At 42.4% G+C, this 26,745-nt stretch overlaps 4 protein-coding genes across 5 annotated transcripts in view; 1 reads left to right on the forward strand and 3 right to left on the reverse strand.

Moving 5' to 3' along the window:
• Positions 1-26,745, forward strand: part of TMEM116 (transmembrane protein 116) — a 131,453-nt gene that overhangs the window by 80,176 nt on the left and 24,532 nt on the right. The gene's annotated exons all lie outside the window — the stretch shown is intronic.
• Positions 1-26,745, reverse strand: part of ACAD10 (acyl-CoA dehydrogenase family member 10) — a 151,688-nt gene that overhangs the window by 35,630 nt on the left and 89,313 nt on the right. Inside the window, exon 21 of one of the 2 annotated variants that reach the window (XR_014793520.1) lies at positions 16,599-16,719. The exons of the other annotated variant lie outside the window; for it this stretch is intronic. The gene's annotated coding sequence lies outside the window, so the exon portion shown is untranslated. Of the gene's footprint in view, positions 1-16,598; positions 16,720-26,745 lie in introns of those variants that run through there. 2 annotated transcript variants of the gene reach the window in all.
• Positions 9,930-18,931, reverse strand: LOC311613794 (disintegrin and metalloproteinase domain-containing protein 1a-like). Its single transcript, XM_084868146.1, has 2 exons — positions 18,774-18,931; positions 9,930-13,270 (listed from the first exon to the last, which is right to left on the reverse strand). The coding sequence occupies exon 2, from the start codon at positions 12,824-12,826 to the stop codon at positions 10,379-10,381; it is 2,448 nt and encodes an 815-aa protein (XP_084724272.1). The 5' UTR covers positions 12,827-13,270; positions 18,774-18,931; the 3' UTR covers positions 9,930-10,378.
• Positions 20,565-26,573, reverse strand: LOC311613792 (disintegrin and metalloproteinase domain-containing protein 1-like). Its single transcript, XM_084868144.1, has one exon. It carries the CDS (start codon positions 25,288-25,290, stop codon positions 22,645-22,647), a length of 2,646 nt encoding a protein of 881 aa, XP_084724270.1. The 5' UTR covers positions 25,291-26,573; the 3' UTR covers positions 20,565-22,644.

A 26,745-nucleotide genomic window follows, 5' to 3' on the forward strand; every position in this document is an offset into this window, starting at 1 on the left:
CTCTATTCTCCAGCTCAATGATTTTGTCTATTCTGGATACTTTATAGTAGTGGAATCCTACATGGTGTAATCTTCTGTGAATGGCATAATTGATTTTTTACAGAGAAGAAGTGAGAGGGATAGAGAGAAACATCAATGAGAGAGAAACATCAATCAGCTGCCTACTGCACATTCACTACAGGGTATGTGCCTGCAACCAAGGTACATGCCTTTGACTGGAATCGAACCTGGGACCCTTGAGTCCCCAGGCCGTTGCTCTATCCACTGAGCCAAACTGGTTAGGGCTGTGACTGGCATATTTCACCTCACATACTGTTTCCAATGATTAGCTCTATAGTATTTTACATGAATACTTCCTTTCCTTTAGCCAAATAATGTTCTTTTTTTGTGGACATACCACATTTTACTTTTAGATCAATCTGTTAAAGAAAGTTTTGGTTGTTTCTACTTTGGGAAGATTATGAATAATACTGCTATGGACATTTGAGTACATGCTCTTGCATGGACATATGTCTTCATTTCTCCTGGGTAGATACTTAGGAGTAGAATTGTTTGGGCATGTGAGAACTCTATATTTATCCTCTTGAGGAACTGCCCAACTATTTCCAAAGAAGCTGCACAATTTCACATTCCTGCCATAAATGAGTGAGGATTCCAGTTTCTCTTTATCACCAACAATATCTGTTATTGTCTAACTTTTTTTTATGATAGCTATTCTAGTGGATGTGAAGTGGTATTTCCTTGTAGTTTTGATCTGCAATTCCTTAATAATTTATTATGTTACCCACTTTTTCATGTTCCTTTTGGTCACTGTATCTTCCTTGTAAAAATTTCTATTTACATCCTTTGCCCTTATAAAACTGAGTGTCCTTTTCTTGTTGAGTTGTACAACTTGTTAATATTTGCTGGTTACTAGTTCCTATCGGAAATGAGTTGCAAACATTTCCCATTTTCTGTGAGCTCTCTTTTCACTTTCCTAAAGTTATCTTGCCCTAGCTGGTTTGGCTTACTGGATACAGCATCAGCCTGTAGACTGAAGGGTCCCAGGTTTGATTCCAGTCAAGGGCATGTACCTCAGTTGCAGGTTCCCTGGTCCTGGCCGGACTGCGTGCATAAGGCAACCAACTGTTGGGTCTATCCCAAGTCAGTGTTTTTCTCAGTCTCTCCCTCTTCCTTCTACTCTCTAAAATAAATGGGGAATATCCTTGGATAAGGATTAACAACAACAACAACAAAAAGGTCTCTTATAGTGGAGAAGTATTTAAGTTTTTTAAAAATCCTCACTCAAGAATATGTTTTTGTTTAAATATCTTCTCTATTTTTAGAGAGAGAAATGAAGAGGGATAGAGAAAGGAATGAAGAAAGATAGAGAAATAGAAACTTCAATGAGAGAGAAATATCAATGGCTGCCTCCTACATGCCCATACTGGGTGGGGATTGAGCCCTGATGAGGAATCTTACTTGTGACTTCTTGGTTCATGGGCTGAAGCTTAAACATTGAGCATCACTGGCCAGACCCAGGAATATGTTTTATTGATTTTAGAGAGAGGAAAGAAAAATGGATGTGGGAGAGAAACATTGATTGTTTGCCTCCCATACAGGCCTCAGATGGGAATCAAACTCCCAACCTAGGTATGTTCCCTGACAGGAAGTTGAACCCAAAATCTTTATGGTGTATGGGATGATGCTCCAACCAACTGAGCAATCTGGCTTGAGAAAGAAGTATTTCATTTTTTCCCCAATTTATTTGATTGTATTAAATAAATTTATATAAGTCTAGAGGCCCGGTGCATGAAATTTGTGCACAGGGCCGGGGAAGTGTCCCTCAGCCCAGCCTGCACCCTCTCCAATCTGGGACCTCTTGAGAGCAGTCAGACATCCCTCTCACAATCCAGAACTGCTGGCTCCCAACTGCTCACCTGCCTGCCTTTCTGATTGCCCCTAACTGCTTCTGCCTGCCAATCTGATCACTCCCTAACCACTCCCATGCCAGCCTGATTGATGTCTAACTGCTTCCCTGCCAGCCTGTTTGCCTCCAACTTCCCTCCTCTGCTGGCCTAGTCACCTCCCCTACAGGATTGATCGCCTCCAACTGCCCTCCCTTGCAGACCTGGTCCCTCTCAACTGCCCTCCCTTGCAGGCCATCTTGTGGAGGCCATCTTGTGTCCACATGGGGGAAGCCATATTGTGTGTTGGAGTGATGGTAAATCTGCATATTACTGTTTTATTAGATAGGATAGAGGCCTGGTGCATGGGTGGGGGTCAGCTGGCTTGCCCTAAAGGGTGTCCTAGATCAGGTTGGGTGTTCCCTTGGGGCATAGGGCAGCATGAGCGAGGGACCTGTGGTGGTTTGCAGGCCAGCCATGCCCCCTGGCAATCCAAGTGGAGGCCCTGGTATCTGGAATTTATTTACCTTCTACAAGTGAAACTTTGTAGCCTGGAGCAGAGCCATGACTCCTGCTCACTCTGTGGCTGACAGCCATTTCTGTTGGAGTTTGTGTATCTTCTATAATTGAAACTTTGTAGCCTTAAGCAGAGGCCTGGGCTGGCCAGGATGTGTGCAAAGCTTTGCTTCTTCCATTGCCAGGGGCATCTCTAGCCTCCCGCTCTTTCCAGCTCCATGGCTGCCACCATTTCTGTTTGTATTTGTTTACCTTGTATAATTGAAACGTTGTAGCCTTGATGGAGGCCTAGGCCTGCAAGGACAGGCAGAAAGCTTGGCTTCCTCCATTGCCTGGGAAACCCAAGCCTCCCTCCTGCTCTCTGTGGCAGCAGCCATCTTGGTTGGGTTTATTTGCATACTCGCTCTAATTGGCTGGTAGGCGTGGCTTGTGGTTGTAGTGGAGTGGTGGTTAATTTGCATATTACTCTTTTATTATGTAGGACATTAAATTATATCTTATCCATTTTTAAGTGTATGCTTAGAGGTATTAAATACACAACATCACTGCTAGCCATCTTCTGACTCTTCATCTTGTAAAACTCAAACTCTGTATTCATTAATCTATACATCCCCATTGCCTCCTTCTCCCCTGCCCTAGCAGCTGCCATTCTATTTTATGTCTCTATAATTTTGACTAACTGAGTGCCTCATACACTGGAATCATGCATTATCTGTCTTTCTATGACTGGCTCTTTTGACTTAGCATAATGTCTTTAAGGTTCATTAATGTTGTAGCATATTTCAGAATTTCCTTTCTTTTTAATGATGAGTACATTCCATTGTATGTATATACCATACTTTATTCATCCATTCGTTTATCAAAGGACACTTAAGTTGCTTTATATTTTAGTTGTTGTATATAATGCTGCTATGAACATGGATATACCAATTTAACTTCAAGACCCTGGTTTAGATTCTTTTGAATATATCCTCAGAAGTTGTATAGCTGCACCATATGGTAATTCTATTTATAATGTCTTTATGAACTGTTATATTGTATTCCACAGAGGCTGTGCCATTTTACATTCCCACCAACAGTACACAACAGTTTCCATATTCTTCATATCTTCTCTCACACTAGTTATTTAAGTATACATCTCACACTAGTTATTTAAGAAACATCACTGGCCAGGCCCAGGAATATGTTTTATTGATTTTAGAGAGAGGATTGTTGTTGTTTTTATAAGGTGTGAGTTGGTATCTCATTGTAAGTTGATTTGCATTCTCCAAAGATTAGTGCTGTTGAATATCTTTTCCTGTGCTTAAAGGCCATTTGTGTATCTTTATTGAACAAATGTTTATTTGAGTCCTTTGTTTATTTTCTAAATCAGGTTGTTGGTTTTTTGTTGTTGAGGCTTAGCAGTTCTCTGTATATTGTGGACATTAATCTTTTCCCTGCTATGTGGTTTTCAAATGTTTTCCCTCTTATTCTTGTGTTATCATTTTACTCTGTTCATAGTGGTTTTTTGACCCACAAAACTTTTTTTATTTTCATGAACTTCAGTTTGTCTTTTGTTGCCTGTGTTTTTGGTATCATATGTGAGAAATCATTGCCAAATCCAGTTGATAAGAGCAGAAATAGAATGTTGGGCAACCAGCTAGAATTGTAAGAAATATTAATCATGCTCTGTTAACTGATAGTTTTGGTCTGATTAAAGAAGGCACATTCTAACCTGGCTGGCAGTTACACACAGTCCTTTGAAGACCCCAGCCCTTGCATATCATTAAGCCCTTTGAAGATCCCCAGTCCTTTTGCATACCTGCAGGCCTTGGCAAATCTCAAGCCTGCTTATCTATTAACTGCCCGTTTGGCATACCCTTTGGTTCTTTCCCCATGTATCCAATATAAGCTGGTTTATGGTGGGATACAGAGCAGATTTTTGTGGATGACCTGATGTTCTGCCATACTGCCGGCAGTACTGGAATAAACATTCATATATGTTTGGCCAGTGTATATGTTAGATTCTAGGGAAAGGTGTTCACCACATGGGTCTTTGAATTATCTGTATCAGGGGTCGGCAAATAATGCGTTGTGAGCCACATGCCGCTCTTTGGCCCCTTGAGTGTGGCTCTTCCACAAAATATCACATGCAGGCGCGCACATACAGTGCGATTGAAACTTCGTGGCCCATGCACAGAAGTCAGTTTTCGGCCTGGACGAGTCTATTTTGAAAAAGTGGTTCTAACGCCGAGCCACACTCGAGGAGCCAAAGAAGTGTATGTGGCTCGCTAGCCACGGTTTGCCGACCACTAATATATATATATGTGAGTGTGTGTGTGTGGCTAATATGCTAAGTGTTTGTCCTACCTTCCAACCAGTAGCTATGATGTGCACTGACCACCAGGGGGAAGATGCTCAATGCAGGAGCTGCCAAGCCACAGTGACTTGGAAACAGCAGTTCTCAGTGACACACCCTGAAACCAGAGAGGAGGGAGCCCGATTCCTTGCGAGGCCACACGATTCCACCTTTGGCTGTGGGTTATGTTTTTGCTGGGGCACTGTTGACTATAAATCTGGTTTACTGCACACTTGCAATTACTTTCCACACCCTATAGGACAGCAACTTTGCAGAGTGCCCCCTCCCTCCCCTTACCCCTCCCGCTGCAGTGGGCAGGGTGGGGCAGAGGGGCGAGCCCGCCGCTGCTGAGCACCTCACCCCACCCCATCCCGCACATGCTGCCAGTGCTTTCCCTCCAGCAGCTACAGCTACCTTGCTTTCCTTTTTCCCTCCCTCTTCCTTCTATGCTGTCTTCAGTCTTCACTGCTCCCTCCTTCCGCGTATGCAAATTAACTGCCACATTTGTTGGGCTAATTTGTACGCTCAGCTGGTGGACGTGGCATGTGGGTATAGCAGAGGAGTGATGGTTAATTTGCATATTACTCTATTATTAGGTAGGATTCCTAAAATTTGGTTTAATTTCACCACACCTCTTCCCATACAACACATTTATATTATTGGTGAAGAAATCTCAAACAGGTTTGTCCAGGTCTTGTGGGCTGTCACTCAGGATATACACCCTACTGCACCCAACCTTTACACTTTAATTAATGAAATGCCTAGGGACAGTGAATGGTATTCAGTTCTCGATCTCATAGATGATTTCTTCTACATGCTGGTCAACCTGGCCTCACAGCCACTCTTTACTTTTGAATGGCAAGAACCAGAGACTATGGTCAAAACTCAATACTGTTGGACAGTCCTTCCCCAGGGGCTTAAGAATTCCCCCATGATTTGGGGGAAAACACTAAGCAAAGAATTGCAGTTTCAGAAGGGTGTCCTGCTACAACATGTGGATGATCTCCTAATCACAGGACCCACATACGAGACCTGTTTGGAAAGCACTTTTAAAGCCTTCCATCATCTTGCAGATTGTGGCTACAAGGTCTCGTCCTCAAAAGCCCAGATTTGCAGACAGGCTGTTATGTCCCTAGCATTTCTCCTAGAGCCTGGGAAAAGGAGTCTAATAAGGGATTTCAAAGAGACAGTCATTCAGAAACAATCTCCAAGAACAAGGAGGCAGTTAAGAGGATTTCAGGGAATGTTGAATAATGTCACATCTGAATCCCTAACTTTGGACTTATAGCAAAACCCTTTTATGAGGCCCTGAAGGGACCAGAGGACAACCCCCTTGAATGGGACAAGAAGTGTGGACAGGCCTTTGAGACTTTGAGGCCTGTCTGGCAACAGCACCTGCGCTGGGGCTCCCAAATCTGCTAAAACCTTTTTATTGGTATGTTCATGAGAGGAAAGGAATTGGACTTGGGATTCTCATTCAGACTCTGGGGGGACACCCAGTGCCCGATGCCTACTTGTCGTGAAATTAGACCTGTGGTCAGCAAACTGCGGCTCATGAGCCACGTGTGGCTCTTTGGCCCCTTGAGTTTTTAGCAAAGGCCAGCTTAGGAGTACCCTAATTAAGTTAATAACAATGTACCTACCTATATAATCTAAGTTTAAACAATTTGGCTTTCAAAAGAAATTTCAATCATTGTACTGTTGATATTTGGCTCTGTTGATTAATGAGTTTGCCGGCCACTGAATTAGACCATAATAAAGTTCAGAGTGGACCAGCATGCTTGAGAGCAGTGGTGGCCACCTATGAGCTTATACAAGAAGCAGATAAATTCTCTCTTTAGTCATCTGATCACTGTTTCGGTATCCTGTTAGAAAAACTGATATGAGGAAAAGCTTGTTTTCATAAGTCATAGGACCAATTGGATGTAGCTCAGTGTTTGAGCATCGACCTATGAACAAGGAGGTCACAGTTCAATTCCTGGTCAGGGCACATGCCTGGATTGTGGGCTCAATCCCCAGTCGGGGGTGTGCAGTAGGAAGCCAATCAATGTTTCTCTCTCATCATTGATGTTTCTATCTCTCTCTCTCTCTCTCCCTCTCATTTCCTCTCAAAATTAATTAAGTATATATATGCAGAGGTCCGGAGGTGTGCACACAGAGAAGGCTGACTGCTGAGTGCACGGGTGGCTGAGTGTGCAGTTGGATTTCTAAAGTAGGAGGGAGAGAACGAAGATGGCGGCATAGGTAAACACACCTAATCTGCTGCCGTGCACAACAATTTCAAAGATAAAATTCTATCACCCAAAACCCAAGGGAAAGCTGGCTGATAGGAAGCCCTACAACTAGACTGAAAGATCAAGAGGAGAATTCAGGGCACAAGTGCTGAAAATCCGAGGTAGGGAGGTGAGGACGCAATGGATCCTGGCTGGCATAGGGCATTGTTTTCTTCAACCTGAAGAGAGACAAGCTCCAGATCTCTCTGAAATCCAGTTTCTGGGGAGAGGCTAGACTGTCTACCATCGGGTCAGAAAGTGAGGGTGGCTTGCTCACAGAGCTTCACACAAGAATATTTGTTTGCTGTGTGGGGAGCATGAGACGTGGGGAGACACGGGGACGCGCTCGGAGAGGCAGTGGATGGGCAGCCATCGCTGTTGGCTACGCCCCAGCCTAGTGATGCCCTGAACACTGCCCTGAGACTCTGCCCTGAGCAACCTACAAACAACACACCCAAGCTCCAAGCAGCGGCTTTTGCATATGAATGGCCCTCTCTCAAGCAGTTTAACCTAACAAACTGTCAAAGTCCAAGGAGGAAAGGACTGTGGTTCTCACTGTAGCTCCTGCAGGGTGGTCTAAGACAGTAGCTGAATTACACCCCATTGGAGACTCAGAAGCCAGTGTTCCTAGTGCTCAGTTTTAACCCCTCACACCCATAAGTGACACATTCGGGAGATGGACTCAGTGAGCACCAAAACCCCATTGAAACAAGGTGTGTCTCCAGCGCAGCAGTTCTTCCTTTATAAACACAGCAGATCCTCACAGACAAGTGGCCTGGAGGTCAATTCCTCCAAGTGTACTAACAGCAATAAAGGCTTAATTACACCAAGACTTTGCACTCAGCCCACAGAGGGATATACCAAAAGCAACCACCTCAGGTGATTGGGGAAGCTGAGCTACTGGCCCCTATAGGTCACCAACCACACGAAGCCACTCCATCAACACAGGGAGACAGCCAAAATGAGGAGACACAAAAGCATGTCATGAATGGGAAAGATAGAGGAAAGTAAACTACTGGACAACACAGAGTTCAGAATCACATTTATAAGGTTACTCAAGAATTTTCTAAACCTTTCAGAAACTTGATGAGACCCCCAAGAAGCTTTGTGAGACCTTCAAGGACCTTAATGAGAATACCAAAAAAATGGAAAAGGACCAGCCAGAAATTAATCATACACAGTCTGAAATAAAGAATATACAGAAACTCAACTATAGACCAATGTACCCCAAGAATCAAACCAAATATCTGGAATATAAAGAAGCAAAAAACACCCAAACAGAGAGGCAAAAAGAAAAAAGAATCCAAAAGTGTGAGGATAGCATAAGGAGCCTCCAAGAAGGCTTAAAGAGTACCAATATCCAGATTTTTGGGGTGCCAGAAAAAGAGAGAGAGCAGGATATTGAAGGCATATTGAAAGAAATAATGACAGAAAACTTTCCCTACCTGGTGAAAGAAATAGACTTACAAGTCCAGGAAGCTAAGCACACAGAACCCAAAACAAAAGGAATCCAAAGAGGACCACACCAAGACACATCATAATTAAAATGTCAAGGGCAAAAGACAAAGAGAGAATCTTACAAGCAGTTAGAGAAAAACAGTTAGTGACCTACAAGGGAGTATCCATATGACTGTCAGCTGATTTCTCAACAAAAACTATGCAGGCCAGAAGGGAGTGGCAAAAAATATTCAAAGTGATGAACAGCAAGAACCTACAATCAAGATTACCCTACCCAGCAAAGCTATCATTCAGAATTGAAGGTCAGATAAAGAGCTTCACAAACAAGAAAAAGCTTAAGGAGTCCATCACCACCAAACCAGTTATAAGAAATGCTGAAAGGTATTCTTTAAGAAGAGGAAGAAGAAGAAAAAGGTAAAGATAAAAATTAAGAACAACAAATACATGTCTATCAACAAGTGAATCTAAAAATCAAGTGAATAAAAAATCTTAGGAACAGCACCGGTTTGGCTCAGGGGTAGAACGTTGGTCTATGGACTGAAAGGTCCCGGGTTTGATTCCGGTCAAGGGCATGTATAATACATTGGTTGCGGGCACATCCCCAGTAGGGGATGTGCAAGAGGCAGCTGGTAGATGTTTCTCTCTCATCGACGTTTCTAGCTCTCTGTCTCTCTCCCTTCCTCTCTGTAAAAAATCAATAAAATATATATTTTTTTAAATCTTAGGAACAGAATTAACTGGTGAATATAATAGAATCAGGGGCATAGAAAGGGAATGGGCTGACAATTCTCAGGGGAAAGGAGTGTGGGGGGTGCGGGAAGAGACTGGACAAAATCATACACCTATGGATGAGGACAGTGGTGGGGAGGTAAGGGCAGAGAGTCGAGTGAGAACCAGGTGAAGGGGAGCTATGGAGAAAAAGATAAACAATTGTAATAATCTGAACAATAAAGATTTATTAAATTAAATATATATATATATATATATATATATATATATATATATAGAGAGAGAGAGAGAGAGAGAGAGAGAGAGAGAAACATCAATGGAAGAGAAATACGTTAATTGGTTGACACCTGCACACATCCCCAACCAGAGGAGGAGCCTGCAACCAAGGTACATGCCCTTGACTGAAATCCAACCTGGGACTCTTTGGTCTGTAGTCTGACGCTTAGTCCACTGAGCCAAACAGGTTAGGGCTACTTTTTAATTTAAAATATTTTTATTTTATCGCTTCTTGGCCTTTTGGCTAGGATCAAGTGTAAAATATTTTTATTTCATGGGTATACTTATCCAGTTCAATGAGAACTACAAATCAAATAAACAACCTTCTTGTGCTCACTTCAGCACATATACTAAAAAATCAGAATGATACAAAGATTAGCATAGCCCCTGCAGGGATGACATGCAAATTTGTGAAGTGTAAACAAAACAAAACAAAAACACCTTCTTAATATAATGTGTAGTTGTGATTGGGGTGAAAAAACTGTCATAGATCTATATGTCAAACAAAGAAGATGGAAGATAGCGTTCTCTGAAAACCTGGTAACTAAAAAATTGGACCAACTAAGATAAGACATTGATAGGAATGATCCAAGAGAAGAGTTTATTTAAATGACATAATAAAATGTGGAAAAGGAAAATATAGTAAAATGTTTTATAAATTATTTCACATACAAATCTATAATTAATCAGTAAAAGATAGAAGAAAATCCCTCCTTTACATTAGTACATTCCTATAGTCTTTACAATCCCCATCAGAGCCACTTCTACTGCTGATGTCCACTTCACATTTGCTGTACTGAGCCTCCTTCCACCAGGTGTATGAAGTGCTTGCTATAGAAGACTTCTTCCTATCACTACTCATTTTCTATTGTTAGCCTTTCCTTTCTTAATGTCGTCTTCCTCTAATTATACCAGCGTTCTCTTGTTCCTAGGATGGCCTCTTCTGAGTTCTGTAAAACATCCTCCTTAGGCCTAAGAGGGGCACCAATAAGTAGACCACAAAATATTAAAAAAAATAAAAAACAGTAAGAGAAGAAAAACAAACAAACAAACGATATTATCAAAATAAGGAAGGGCAATACTAACAAATCACCTGTGCTTTCATTTTCATCTCTATTCACACCACCATTGCCAACATTTTCATGATCAACACTGTAACTGTTCCCTTCATCCTCACTTGGATTTTCATTCTCTGTTTTGCCAGGAGAACCATTGTCCACACTACCCCCACTCCCTGGGGTTCGGCAGTCGGGCGGTGCATAGCCAGCCTCACAGTGGCAGTGCCTTAAATTGTTACAGACTCCTCTCCCATTACACATTTCTGCTGGTTTGCAGTCATACTTGAGCACAGCATGATCAGTGCAGGAGTAATCCATGCAGACTTTGTTTGGGGCACAAGCAGTGCCAGAGTGCACATCTCCCTCATCAGGGATATCAGTAATGTTATAGACATCCAAGCTCCAGCAGAAGTCACCTTCGTAAGGAATCTGGATCAGTGTGCGATGGGGTTTGATGGATGGGACCTGTCTAATATTTGTACATATAATTTTCCCACAAAATATATTATCATCAAAACACTTAACATATCTTGGCATTGCCGAAGTGGGATGGCCACAGTTTCCAAACCGGTCCCCTTTGCTGTTTATTAAAATGTAACAGTTTTCTGGGGCAGACCGTGCAGTGTACCCATACATAGCCATGCATTGATTATCAGGGTTTCTGCATTGACCCCCAACACAGATGTGCAGTTTACCACACAACGTCCCATCTAGCTTATAGGTGTCTGTGGGGCACTCTGCAGAGCTGCCATCACAATACTCTGGGAGGTCACAGTCTCCTAAAGCAGAACGGCACACGAATCCCTTATTTCTCAATTGGCAACCAGAACAGCAGGGTCCATCACTACATTCTGCACTGCCCTTCAGGCTACATGTTTGGTCACAGCACGGGTCAGTGTAACAGGCAGAACCACAGTCACACTGCTCCTCACCCTCCACCACACCATCTCCACAGTAGGAATCCCTACGCAAGCGGCCTTTGTGCCGCTGAGGGTTGTTAAATAGGCAGGCCCCTCTGTGATCCTGGAGGAACTGGTAGAAGTCGTCAGAGCTACAGTTGCTGAAGCCACTTCCTTTAGTGATATTGTCACGCATGAGGCAGAGGTGTTTGTCTTTACAAATGCAGGCTGAGTGGTCGTGCCCAATACCCAAGTTGTGCCCAAGCTCATGGACCATGAGCGCTGCAAACAGGAGGGCATCTTCATGAGGGAAGGATTCAACAGCTGCTGCAAAGCCACGGGAACAGGCACCACTGAGAAATGCCTGTCCCATACCGTGCTCAGGATGCTGTCCGACAATCATGTGGGCAACATCATGCTTCACACGATGGAGGAGCTTCTCTTGTCTCCAGCTGTTGAAATTCCCCAGTGTAACTTGCAGGTCCACTGGGACCTCTATGAGGTCCCCCTCGGTCCAAATCTCCATCCCAGCCAGCACCACGTGTGTGTTTATCCCCCTAGTGAAGCTGTTGGCCAGGGCAATGATGTCCATCACTCTCTGGACCGTCTCATTGACGTTACTGCCCCACATTTGGAACCGCTGGTTGTTGACCACAACAAACATCTCCACGTACTTGGTGAGTGACCACAAGGAGGACAGCTCCTGCAGACCGCCAGGCTTCCTGCTCCCCTGTTGTCGGCTGGCAAACACCACTGGGCTGTCTTGGGAAGTGACACTGCAGGAGACTGGAGCTTGATGGGCCATGGTGTACAACACATGTTCAAACTGTTTTGAAAAGTCCATGGGCTCAATGCCATAGGATTTTCCCTCCTTAATCAGGATGCCCCTGAGGCCTGAACAGGTGTTGACAGAAACAAAAGAACCCGGGACTCCTTCTATGTAGCCTTCATAGTGACAGTCATGTGAGATGAAAGGCATTTCTTGTCCTAGGATGCCATTGTGGTAGCTGAAGACTGGAAAGTTCTTGATAAAATAGTCTGTCTTCATTTTCAGGCGAATAAGCTGTTTCTCGCCTTCCATAGATATCACATAAGATGCCTCTTCCTCTGGGTCTTGCCTTCCCTCAACTGTCAGAATCTTGGGGATGACTATTTCATAGGATGAGGAATATACTGACCCCAGGTCACAGCACAAGCTTGGCAGGAAACTCAGTACCAACACCAGCACAATCCCCAACCTGACAGGTGAAGATCGTGGCAGCAGTACCAGTGCCAAGCCCTTTATTTGGGCAGCCCAGGTCTGAAGCACTCTGCTAGCTTCATACATAACCTCTTGGTTCTTCTGTAGAGAAGACAGGGAGGCGGGAGAGTCCCTCACAAAGGCCACTGACATAGCCCCAGTGAATCAGTGGCTGATGCAGGGCCTGGGTCCATGAGCAGAACTGCTCCTTGACATGCAGATGGTTAGACAGTAGGATTAGCTGCAGGTGTTTGCTGGCTGCATAAAGGATGGATGCTGCCTACCTCTGGCTGTGTCCTTTCTAGTCTTTCTGACCTTTCTTATTATTCAGATAGTGTCCTTTCTGTGATTTCATTCCATATCATTAGCTTCAGTGATCCTTGACTACAGTTCTTTGATATTGTGATGTTATAATTACGAAGAAGGACTGCAAACTCTGGGAGAGGAAACAAAAACTATATGCCTTCCTCAACTGTGCCAAACGGAACTTCCACCCCTCCTGTGTCCGTTGCTCAGCCAACTCCTAATGTTCCAGACCAGAGGGCTTGGAGATCATTGGTGGGCATACTCCATTGCTCCTCTTCTAAAACCTTTGCTCTGTAACATATGAGCATCAAACCATGACATTTTTGATCACTCAGTGAGGCTTTATAGTGTTATGCTCATCTCTCAAGGCAAGCTGTTAGATAAGGCAAGGGGGTGACTGTCCTGTGCCTCAGAATAGACCTAAATGGGTTGATGATCATGGGGCAAGGGACAAGACTCCAGTTGGTGTTTTTTTTTTAACAGAATCAAAATTCAGTCTCTCAGGTTCTGTTTATAACACTGTTGAAAAATGTGTTGTAAGAGGCCAACACAGTAACCTTCTCTTATGTGTGATTTTCATGGGCACATTGGGTGGTAACTCCAGGCACACATCCTTCTCTGGATGGCCCGGACATATCAGTACCCTACAATAATGCCAACTGAAGACTAGGTATCCCAAAAGTCTCCCCTGTATTTGAAAATGACCTGCATTTGTTCAGTGCTCACTTCTGTTTTAATCCTTATACTAGTACATTCTAGTTTAAGAGTAGATGAACTAGCCTGGCCAGGGTCGCTCATTGGTTGAGTGTCAACCTATGCACCAAGAGGTTGCTGATTGGATTCAGGATCAGGACACATGCCCTGGTTTCAAGCTCAGTGCCCAGCAGGCATCGTGCATGAGGCAGTCCATCCATGTTGATTTTTCCCTCTCCTGGATGTTTCTATCTCCCCCTTCTTATCTCTTTGAATGAATAAATGACTCTCAGGTAATAATGCTATCATGTATCATCTGGTGCTATGATGTATCATCTGTTGTATGTTATTTGTTTGTGCTCTCTTCACACCTGCCCTGAAAGAATGAAAGTGTCTCTAGAAAAAAAAACAATTATGCACATTCATGACCTCAAAATGTACTTCCTCTTTCTACATTTTGCTGGTCAGTTCACTTTCCTAATGTCTTCGTGCCTCATATTTTATTGAGAAAAATAAAAGCAATGGAAAGTATTTTCACATGGAGACACCACTTGAGTCACCTGTATCTAAGTTTTCCTCTGACTCTGGTAAATAAATTGTCCATACTCCAATCTAAGGCCAATCCACTGCTTGTGTGTGGGGTCTACTTCCCTTTCAGTTTCTCATGGACTTGACTATTCCAACTGTCCCTTTTGTGTTTTATATCTGAAACATCTGTTTATCCATTGGACCTAATATCATTATGTGCTATAATGTTTCATCTTTATTAAATCATCACTCTTATTCTCCATTCTCCAGTTGACATCCAGTATCTCCTCTCTGTTTCATACTGAAACTGGAAACATACTGTATATGCATTCTGTTCCAATTTGCACCACTACTTTTTTCTTTTCTGAAATTTAAATTTTGAATCATAACACAATCACAAAATGTGAATAAAGCATAAATATATTTTCAGTAAATTATTTTAAGAGTGAACAACTCAGCTACAGAGAAGGACACATGTGTCCTAGTTGGTTTTGCTCAGTAGATAGAGCATTCACCTACAAACTGAAGGGTCCCGGGTTCGATTCTGGTCAAGGGCCCATGCCCGGGTTTTGGTCTTGATCCCCAGTGTGGGGCATACAGGAGGCAGCTGATCAATGATTCTCTGTCATCACTGATGTTTCTATCTCTCCCTCTCCCTTCCTCTCTGAAGGACACATGTATTATGACTTAATTTATATGATGTTTCTTGAGTAGTCAAGTTGGTAGAAACAGAAAGTGAAGAATGGAGGTTACAGAAGCTGGGAAAGAGTAATATGACTGGTTAATGAAGACAGTTTCAGTTTGAGATGATGAAAAAGTTCTGGAAGTGGATGGTGGTGATGGTTGCAAAACCATGTAAATGTACTTAATGCCACTGAACTATACACTTAGAAATAGTAAAGAGGGTTAATTTTATATTATGAATATTTGAGAGAGACAGAGAGAGAGAGAGAGAGAGAGAGAGAGAGAGAGAGAGAGAGAGAGAGAAAGAGAGAGAGAGGAGAGGAGAGAGAAGGAGAGGGGAGGGGAGGGAAATTTAATTTTATTTTTAATCATACCTTTATTAAGATATAATTCACATACCATAATATTCAACCTTTAAAGTGTACACACCAGTAGATTGTATTGTGCTTAGAAAATTATACAACTGTCACAAAATCAATTTTAAAACATTTTCTCACCCCGAAGCAAAACACTAGTATCTATTAGCAGTCACTCCCCATTTTCCCCTCCCCTCAGCTCATGGCTACCACTACTCTACTCTCTAGCTCAATGATTTTGTCTATTCCAGACATTTCATAGCAATGGAATGCTACATGTGGTAATATTCTGTGACTGGCTTATTTCACCTAGCACAACGTTTCCAAGAATTAGCCATGTGGAAAATTGCATCAAAATTCCCTTTCTTTTGGCCAAATAATGTTCTTTTTTGTGTGGATATACCACATTTTACTTTTTGATACATCTGTTGATGAACATTTTAGTTGTTACTACTTTGGGACTATAGTGAATAATTCTGCTATGGACATTTGAGTATAAGTTTTTGCATGGACATATGTTTGCATTTCTCTTAGGTACATACTTAGGAGTGAAATTGTTTGGTCATGTGAGAACTCTATTTATCCTCTTGAGGAATTTCCCAAGTAGCTGCACAATTTCACATTCCTGCCAGCAATAAATGAGGCTTCCAATTCCTTCTCATATCACTGATATTTGTTATTTTCTACTTTTTAAATTATAGCCATTCTAATGGATATGAAGTGATATCTCATAGTTTTGATTTGCAATTCCTTAATTAATGATGGTACACCTTGTCATATTCTTTTTGGTCACTATCTTCTTTGTAGAAATGTCTATTTACATCTTTGCTCTTATAAAATTGGGTGTCCTTTTCTTAATGGTAGGACTCACTAATATTTCCTGGGTACTAGTCTCTATCAGATATGATTTGCAAATATTTTCTCTCATTCTCTTTCCACCTTTTTAAATTTTATATAATAAATCTTTATTGTTCAGATTACAGGTGTTCCTCCCCCCCCCATCTGATTCCCCACCCCATGCCCTTACTCCCTGCCACTGTCTTCATCCATAGGTGTAAAATTTTTGTTCAATCTCTTCCTGCACCTCTCAGACCCCCTTCCCCCTGAGAATTGTCAGTTTAATCCCTTTCTATGTCCCTGATTCTATTATATTCACCAGTCCATACTGTTCTTCAGATTTTTTATTCACTTGATGTTTAGATTCACTTATTGGTAGGTATGTATTTGATGTCTTTTTGTTGTTCATATTTTTTACCTTTATCTGTTTCTTCTTCTTCCTGTTCTTTTTTTTTTTTTAATATATTTTATTGATTTTGTACAGAGAGGAAGGGAGAGAGATAGAGAGCTAAAAACATCGATGAGAGAGAGTCATCGATCAGCTGCCTCCTGCACACCCCCTACTGGGGATATGCCCGCAACCAAGGTACATGCCCTTGACCGGAATCGAACCCGGGTCCCTTCAGTCCCCAAGCCAACGCTCTATCCATTGAGCCAAACCGGTCTCGGCCTTCTTCCTGTTCTTAAAGAATACCCTTCAGCCGAAAACGGTTTGGCTCAGTGGTAGAGCGTCAGTCTGTGGACCGAAGGGTCCCGGGTTCGATTCCGGTCAAGGGCGTGTACCTTGGTTGCGGGCACATCCCCGGTAGGGGGTGTGCAAGGGGCAGCTGGTCGATGTTATTCTCTCATCGACGTTTCTAGCTCTCTATCTCTCTCCCTTCCTCTCTGTAAAAAATCAATAAAATATATTAAAAATAAATAAAAATAAAAAGTCCAAAAGATTTAAAAGATACTTTCCAAAATTCGGGACTGTCCCGCCAAAAGTGGGACATCTGGTCACCTTACTCTTGGGGTACGTTGATCTACAGTTGAATTTCTATATATTCTTTATTTCAAACAGTGTATGCTTAATTTCTAACTGGTCCTTTTCCATTTTTTTGGTATTCTCATTAAGGTCCTTGAAGGTCTCTTCAAGTTTCTCAACAGTTTTTAGAAGATTCTTGAGACCCCTTATAAATGTGATTCTGAACTCTGTGTCATCCAATAGTTTACTTTCCTCCATCTCTCCCATTCGTGACATGCTTCTGTGTCTCCATATTTTGTTTGCCTCCCTGTGATGATAGAGTGGCTCTGTGTGGTAGGTGACCTATAAAGTCCAGTAGGTCAGCTTCCCCAATCACCGAGGTAGTTGCTCTTGGTAAACCCCTTTGTGAGCTGAGTGCAAAGTCTTGGTTTAGTTAAGCCTTGATTGCTGTTGGTACATTGGGAGGAATTGACCTCCAGGCTTCCACTATAGACCCGCTGTGTCTATAATGGAAGAACTACTGCGCTGCAGACACGCTTATGGTGCCGGCCTTGTTTTAGTGGAGCTTTGGTGCTCACTGAGTCTGCCTCCCAAATGTGTCACTTATGGATGTGAGTGTCTCACACTGACCACTAGGTACACTGGCTCATGGATCTCCAATGGGGTGCAGTTCAGCTACTGTCTGAGGCCACCCTGCAGAAGCTACAGTGAGAACCACAGTCCTCTCCTTGCTGCTTGGAGCTTGGAGGCTTTGGAGCTGTCTGCATCAGGTTGCAAGTTTGCTAGGGTAAACTGCAATAGAAAAGGCCATTCATATACAAAAGCTGCTGTTTGGAGCTTGAGTGTGTTTGTAGATTTTGTGAGGCAGAGTCTCAGGGAGGGTCTCAGGGTGTCACTAGGCTGGGGCGTGGCCAATAGTGATGGCTGCCCATCAGCCATCTCTGCCTCTCTGACCACGTTCCCACTTCTTGCGCCCCAGCACACCAAACAATTGTTCTTATGCACAGCTCTGCAAGCAAGCCACCCTCACTTTCCGACCCAGTGGCAGACAATCTAGCTTCTCCCCAGAAACTGGATTTCAGAGAGCTTGGGAGCTTTTCTCTCTTCAGATTGAAGAAAGCAATGCCCTCTGCCAGCCGGGATCCACCACCAGCCCGTATTTCGCGTGTGCCCCCATACCTCAGTTTTTCAGCACTTGTGCCCTGAATGCTCCTTTCTCTTTCAGTCTAGCTGTAGAGCTTCCTTTCAGCCAGCTTTCCCATGGCTCTGTGTGATAGATGTTTTGTCTTTTAGTTGTAGTTTTGAAATTGTTTGGTATGGCAGCAGTTTAGGTGTGTTTACCTAAGCTGCCATCTTGGATCCTCTATCTTTCCACTTTTTAAAAAAGATTTTTTTTAATTGATTTTTAAATAGAAAAATGGAAAGGGGAAAGAGAGACTGATATTAAAGTAAGGACCCTTGAGAGCCCAGTTAGATGAACCAAGCATGATGTTGCAAACACTTTCTCAGCATGATTCTATCTCTGATGTTCTCTTCTTAAATAATTTAAAATTTTCTGACTGAGAAGAGCCACTCTGGCCTTGTTGTACACAAATTGATTCAAAAACTTCATATCCTCATTTATTCATTCTAGCATAACCTCATGCAAGACTTCCATAATTTTATTAAATATGAAAGGTGGTATTGGATTTTTTAAAAAATTCTTCTATAGTTCTAAAAATGTAAAGCTTACCTTGGCTGGTGTGGCTCAGTTGGTTGGGCATCATCCCATGCATCAAAAGGTTGCCAGTTTGATACCCATTAGGGAACATGCCAAGGCTAGTTGTGGGCTAGATCCCCAGTAGAAGGCAGTGGATTGATGTTATATTCTCACATTGATGTTTCTCTCTATATATTCCTTTATCTCTAAAAATCAAAAATATTATCAAATATGTAAAGCTTAGTGTCTAGAAACAAGGTGAGTATTAATTTTAAAGTGTCAGCATTTTGCCAACATTCTTAGTAGAAGTCTTCTTTTGTTTTTGAAAAAAACATGTCAATGAATATATTTGCCCAATAGAAGCACCAAAATTCTATCTTTGATATTAAGTTCATAAACACCAGAAGTTTTAAAAAATTACATACGTTTTAAAAAATTTTTGCAACTTTGTAATGTAAAATTTTAGCGCCTCTCTGACATTTGATAATGTCATCTGTGTTTAACAAAAATATTTTATTTTTTCCTTCCATTGAGCCGTAGAGAAGTGAGGAGAGTTTGATTGCAAGTTATAGGAACAATACTAAAAGCATGTCCTACATGGACAAGAAAATATGTCAGGTGGGGACATCCAAAGAAAAGGGACCTGCACAGTCTCCCAGGGAGGCTTCAGGAACAATATTGGCAACATCAAATTTGTTCTTTTCCACTTTGTAATTTTCCTTTGTTTCCACAAATCTGAATAAAAATCTAGAGCCTGGACTTGGCTGTCCTTTGGGGAATAAAGGAAGGGCCTGGGTTTTCATGGTCTGAGGAAGCACAGAGAGGACAGTAGCCACCAAGGGAAGGCAGGTAAAGGACGGCAAGCAATCACTTTTAGAGTCTCCTGGGGCAGAAACTGACTGGGTCTTGAGAGATTAGCAACACTGATTATTGGAACCTATAAGCAAGCATCCCTCAGAATCCCCCAGACATAATGGGGAGAGGAATCAGGTGAAAGAGTCTGCACTGCATAGAAGCAGTTACACATAATACAGAACACTGAACTGCGAACCTGGAGCTTCCAGACCCAATCATCCTACCTTCTCTCCTGCCCACTTAAAAATTGGTCACTTCCCGCCCTAGTGGTTTGGCTCAGTGGATAGAGCATTGGCCTGTGGACCAAAGGGTCCCATGTTTGTTCCCAGACAAGGGCACATATCTTGGTTGCAGGATCATTCCCTGGTCAGAGTCAGGCCCAGGTCGGGGACTGTGCAGGAGGCAACCAATCAATGTGTTTCTCTCACATCAATGTTTCTCTCTGTCTTTCTTTCTTTCTTCCTTTCTTTCTTCCACTCTCTCTAAAAGATCAATGGAAAAGTATCCTTGGGTTAGGATTAACAATAACAACAACAAAAAAATCACTTCCCTGGTATAGTCTATCTTAAAGACCTTCAACTGACAATCCCTGGAGTTTGGGTATTTCACACATTTTAAGATTCACCTTGCAATGTATAAATATGTCCAACTTTGTCACTTTTTCAAAGAACTTCATTCAAAGAGCCATTTCCTTCTACACCTGAGAGTCAGTCATAAGAACAGCAATGAAAAATTTAAAAGTCTATACAATTTCTATATTTGTTAAATTTTTGTCAAATATTATGAAATCCTAAATAGGTCTTACTGATTGATTCCCAATTATATACCTGACTTTTGGTCCTTAACAAATGCCATTAGATTAGATAAGAATGATTATCCTATACCTAAATCATGACTCCCTTATATTTGTTAAGTTTTGAAAATATATGGATGTTTATTATATTTTAGTATACTCACCATCCACATGTAGTCAGGAAGGTTACCCCTTCTTTTCTCCACTGAAGTGCCTCTCAGCAGAAATCCTCCACATCTTTTCCAAGTCTCTAATGACAAGTTTACATTTGAAGGCACTCAGTTACCCGTTTTATCCTTGTTATTGGAGCTCTCAGGTGACGATCAATAGCATGTTTTCCCCATGAAACTTGATGTCTGGCATACAACATTCTGAGATTTGTTTACTAGCAGATCTTGTTACTTGAAAACTTATATAACTGAAAGGCTTGATTTTGGATTTTGCTCTGAAGTTTAGGATTGTTCCACCAAAATAATTAATATAAACTTCCTCCTTTTTAATGTATTTTATTAATTTTTACGGAGAGAAAGGAAGAGGGATAGAGAGCCAGAAACATAGATGAGAAACATCGACCAACCACCTCTTGCACACCCCCTGCCGCGGATGTTCCTGCTACAAAGGTACATGCCCTTGACCGGAATCAAACCTGGGACCCTTCAGTCTGCGGGCCGATGCTCTATCCACTGAGCCAAACTGGTTACAGCAACATAAACTTCTTAAAAGCAGAAACTAGGTCTTATTCTTTTGTTTGCTCTTTTCTGCTCACATAGGGTAGGCAGGTAGAAGAGGGACTCAGCATATGGATCATCAGGGACTGATGCTAAGGAGCTTCTCAGACTCAACCTGTAGCAACACTGCACCTGAGCAAGGGTTGGCTATGTCATACCTGGACCTAGCAAGTGGAATCCAAAGTGGTTACTTTCCTATCCTGGTTAACCTATCTGGTTAACCTATCTGGTTAAATCCTTCACTAAGTCAACATTTACTGAGTCCTTACAATGAGCGGGGTCCTCAGAGCTGAAAAAGATACAAACCTGCCATTCCATGATGTCAGAATGTAATGGGGAAAGGACACTTTCACCAATAATGACTATACAGTGTGGCTTTTGTTTCATTAGAGTCACCAAATAAGAAGCCATGTTCTGGGCAAGAAAAAACATATCAAATGTCTGTCTTTCTTTTTTCTTTACTGAAGCAAAAGCTCATGAGACAGTGAAGAACACACATTCAGTCACACCTCGGGTGGGATGCAGGCTCTACCTTTTACTAGCTCTTTGGTCTCTGTTTCCTCATGTGCAAGATGAAGACCTCTTAGGGTGTATGAGAGGATTAAATTAAGACAACAAATGCAAAGTATCTATTTAGCATAGTGTCTTGCACAGGATGGGTAATATTATCGCATATACTTTGTGCTCTCTTAGCAAATAACTACCAGACGAAAGTATTGCTACCTATATAGGAAACATTCCTATGAGTTGTTAATAGACAAAATATCAACTTCAATATAGAATTTAAGAAAAAAAGCACATACCTCAAATATGATCTCAGCACTTACCTCAATTATCCCAGACCCAGTGTGATCAGACCACCCTGGATCAGATATAATCCCTTCCAGAAAGCACAAATTAAAGAAACCCAAGTACAAGGCTGCATGGAGTCTGAAATGATGCTTAATCTGAAAATAACCTTGTATTTATTTACTTATTTCTTTATTTTAAATTACCTCTTTCATGAATAGAAATGGTTAAGGCAAATCAGAATACTCAATAGATAATGTTCCTAAAAATAATGCATTGTTGTCACTGGTTTGAATAATCCAGTAATATAGTTATAGATAATACATTATGTCAAACAATGTAGATGGAAGATGGAATGCCCTGAAAAAAGATTTCAGGTCAAAAAGTGGCCTAAATGAAACAACTAGCAATGATCCATGAGAAAAACTTAGTTTCATGAAGTGGGAAAAAGCAAAAATACAGAATATTTCATGTACTATTTCATATATGTATAATCAAGTTAGTAAATATTGAAAGCAGGAGTTCTCTTCCTACATAGTGTTTCTGTAGACTATACAGTCCAATCAGCGCCACTGGAGCCATCAATTCTCACTTTTTCTCTTTGCCTTTCTAAGCCTTCCATTCCTACTCAGTACTTGAGGTATTTGATATTATTTGGCTTCTTCAACTACTCTTCTGCCTTTGGTTATTTCTGTGCTTCAATTGCTACCATCGCTTATGACTCTGGTGAAGGGGGCTCCTACGGTGGGGGGGCCGCTGCTGGAGGAGGGGGCGCTGCTGGAGGAGGGGGCGCTGCTGGTGGCGGAGGCTCCTCAGGTGGTGGTGGCTGGTGTGGTTGTGGTGGTGCCCCTGGTGGTGGTGGTGCCCCTGGCGGTGGGGGCGCTTCTGGTGGTGGGGGCGCTCCTGGTGGTGGGGGCGCCTCTGGTGGTGGGGGCGCCCCTGGTGGTGGGGGCTCCCCTGGTGGGAGGCCCTCCTCTGGTGGGAGGCCCTCCTCTGGTGGGAGGCCCTCCTCTGCGATTGCCTCTGATGGGACCAGATCTGATGTTTGCTCTGAACTCAGTGTTGGGGAGGCACCTGGGGTCTCTACTGACTCAACTACAGCGTTAAGACTAATGCAACATATTATTAATAGCAATAACGTAAAAAGAAATGCAGGGAGTATGAAAGCTACTACGCCAAGTTTTGGAAACTCAATCTTAAATAGAGGTCTGGAACCTTCACCTACACTTAGAATTTCATCAGTTGGTTTAGTAGGGGAACCACTGTCCACACTGCCCCCACTTCCTGGCGTTCGGCAGTCGGGCGGTGCATAGCCAGCCTCACAGTGGCAGTGCCTTAAATTGTTACAGACTCCTCTCCCATTGCACATTTCTGCTGGTTTGCAGTCATACTTGAGCACAGCATGATCAGTGCAGGAGTAATCCATGCAGACTTTGTTTGGGGCACAAGCAGTGCCAGAGTGCACATCTCCCTCATCAGGGATATCAGTAATGTTATAGACATCCAAGCTCCAGCAGAAGTCACCTTCGTAAGGAATCTGGATCAGTGTGCGATGGGGTTTGATGGATGGGACCTGTCTAATATTTGTACATATAATTTTCCCACAAAATATATTATCATCAAAACACTTAACGTATCTTGGCATTGCTGAAGTGGGATGGCCACAATTTCCAAACCGGTCCCCTTTGCTGTTTATTAAAATGTAACAGTTTTCTGGGGCAGACCGTGCAGCATTCCCATACATAGCCATGCATTGATTATCAGGGTTTCTACATAGACCCCCAACACAGTAGTGCAGTCTATCGCATGGTGTACCATCTTGCTTATAGGTGTCTGTGGGGCACTCTGCAGAGCTGCCATCACAATACTCTGGGAGGTCACACTCTCCCGAAGCAGAACGGCACACAAATCCCTTATTTCTCAATTGGCAACCAGAACAGCAGGGTCCATCACTACATTCTGCACTCCCCTTCAGGCTACATGTATGGTCACAGCACGGGTCAGTGAAACAGGCAGAACCACAGTCACACTGCTCCTCACCCTCCACCACACCATCTCCACAGTAGGAATCCCTACGCAAGCGGCCTTTGTGCCGCTGAGGGTTGTTAAATAGGCAGGCCCCTCTGTGATCCTGGAGGAACTGGTAGAAGTCGTCAGAGCTACAGTTGCTGAAGCCACTTTCTTTAGTGATATTGTCACGCATGAGGCAGAGGTGTTTGTCTTTACAAATGCAGGCTGAGTGGTCGTGCCCAATACCCAAGTTGTGCCCAAGCTCATGGACCATGAGCGCTGCAAACAGGAGGGCATCTTCATGAGGGAAGGATTCAACAGCTGCTGCAAAGCCACGGGAACAGGCACCACTGAGAAATGCCTGTCCCATACCGTGCTCAGGATGCTGTCCGACAATCATGTGGGCAACATCATGCTTCACACGATGGAGGAGCTTCTCTTGTCTCCAGCTGTTGAAATTCCCCAGTGTAACTTGCAGGTCCACTGGGACCTCTATGAGGTCCCCCTCGGTCCAAATCTCCATCCCAGCCAGCACCACCTGTGTGTTTATCCCCCTAGTGAAGCTGTTGGCCAGGGCAATGATGTCCATCACTCTCTGGACTGTCTCATTGACGTTACTGCCCCACATTTGGAACCGCTGGTTGTTGACCACAACAAACATCTCCACGTACTTGGTGAGTGACCACAAGGAGGACAGCTCCTGTAGACCGCCAGGCTTCCTGCTCCCTTGTTGTCGGCTGGCAGACACCACTGGGCTGTCTTGGGAAGTGACACTGCAGGAGACTGGAGCTTGATGGGCCATGGTGTACAACACATGCTCAAACTGTTTTGAAGAGTCCATGGGCTCAATGCCATAGGATTTTCCCTCCTTAATCAGGATGCCCCTGAGGCCTGAACAGGTGTTGACAGAAACAAAAGAACCCGGGACTCCTTCTATGTAGCCTTCATAGTGACAGTCATGTGAGATGAAAGGCATTTCTTGTCCCAGGATGCCATTGTGGTAGCTGAAGACTGGAAAGTTCTTGATAAAATAGTCTGTCTTCACTTTCAGGTGAATCAGCTGTTTCTCGCCCTGCATAAATATCATATATGATGTATTTTTCTCTGAGCCACCCCTTTCCTGAACTATCAGCCACTTGGGAATAACTATTTCATAGAAAGTATAATATACTGATCCCTGGTCACAGTACATACTTGGCAGAAAAATCACCAACAGTATCACAATTCCCAAATGGATACATGAAGATCCTGGCAGTGGCCCCAGCCTTAAGTCCTTTTGCTGAGCCCAAGTCTGAAACTTTATCTTACCCTTTTTCAAGGCCAATTGGTTTATCCATAGAGAGGCAGAATCTCTCACAGAGGTGGCCACTGACATGGCCCCAGTGAATCAGTTGATGGTACAGGGTCTGTGTCCATCAGCAGCAGCTTTCCCTGGCATGTTGAACCTTGGAGACTGAAATCTAATTTGGCTCCTTTATGGTTGACTGCTTCCCAACTCAGTCTTTCGTACTTTGAGGCCGACTTTATACTCTTGCTTCCCTCTTAATCTTCGGTTGTTGCCTTACTGTATGATTTCGTTCAAACAACAAATGCTTTAATGCTCCTTGTCTAAATTCTCTTTATCCTCACAGAGACATATACGAAGTAGAAAGTCTGTAATGATTCAGCCAGTACTTTAACAAATTATCCTCATCCTCAGTCCAGGCCACAGAACTCCCTGATATCCGTTAATCTGCTCATGCTTTGAAACCCAACATTCTGGCAGGAGCTTGGGGGGAGGGGACGGGGATTCTTGGGGGATAGATGAGCAGGACAAAGTTCTCTGTTACCCTCTACCTCTTTTCCTCTTTTCTGTTGTAATACAGGGTTACTGTTTCTCAGTCCAACCCTTCATTATCAGTATCATTTTTTGCCTTTAATTTTAAAAAATCGCATGCAGATGCTCAAATTCTCCCTCATTAGCCTTTGTTCATAAAAGATGAAGTTAGACATTTTATATCGAAATATAAACATAATTTTTATCTTCTAAGAAGTTTTCCTAACATAGAGACATATTAAGTATTAAATGAAATGAGTTCAGTTTCACCATGGAGATAGTTTAAGTGACTAGGATCAAAGTTCATTTCTTCCCAACTGTCCCAACATAAAAACAAGCTGATTATTAACCAAGTACCTAGATAGCATTTCATTAAGAAAATAAAAGTGAACTCTATAAGACCTTTTAAAAGATTTCTTCACTTTTGTAACTAAAATTGAACTCTAACCTCTGTACAAGTCCTCAGATTTTATCTTAATATCCTGGTGTATTCAACTGTACAAATTTAAAAGGGAAAAAGGCAGGGGAAAGCCCTATTTACAACTCTTGCCCAGTTATTTTCCTGTGCATTCTAAGATGAAGTTAAATTAAAACTCTAGATCCTTTACCTTGCAAAAATAATTTATATTAAGTCAGCTATTTAAAATATAAAATAGTGCTCGCTTCTGCAGCACATATACTAAAATTGGAACGATAGAGAAGATTAGCATGGCCCCTGTGCAAGGATGACACGCAAATTCGTGAAGCGTTCCATATTTTAAAAAAAATAAAAATAAAAATAAAAATAAAAAAATAAAATATAAAATAAGGGTTGAGTACAAGTTAGACACAAAAAAATGGGAAACTACCCTATTTCAGAATGATATACCACAAGATCTCATATATGAGCATGAGCAGATCAACTCATTATACCCAATTAATATTTAAGTCCTCATATAGATGATAAAAATTATCATTAGCATCTAGCAAGAAAATTTATACTGCTATGTCACAAACTTATTTTTAAATTTTACA

Source organism: Pipistrellus hanaki, assembly GCF_964339955.1.
Source record: "Pipistrellus hanaki genome assembly, chromosome: 19".
Lineage (NCBI taxonomy): Eukaryota > Metazoa > Chordata > Mammalia > Chiroptera > Vespertilionidae > Pipistrellus > Pipistrellus hanaki.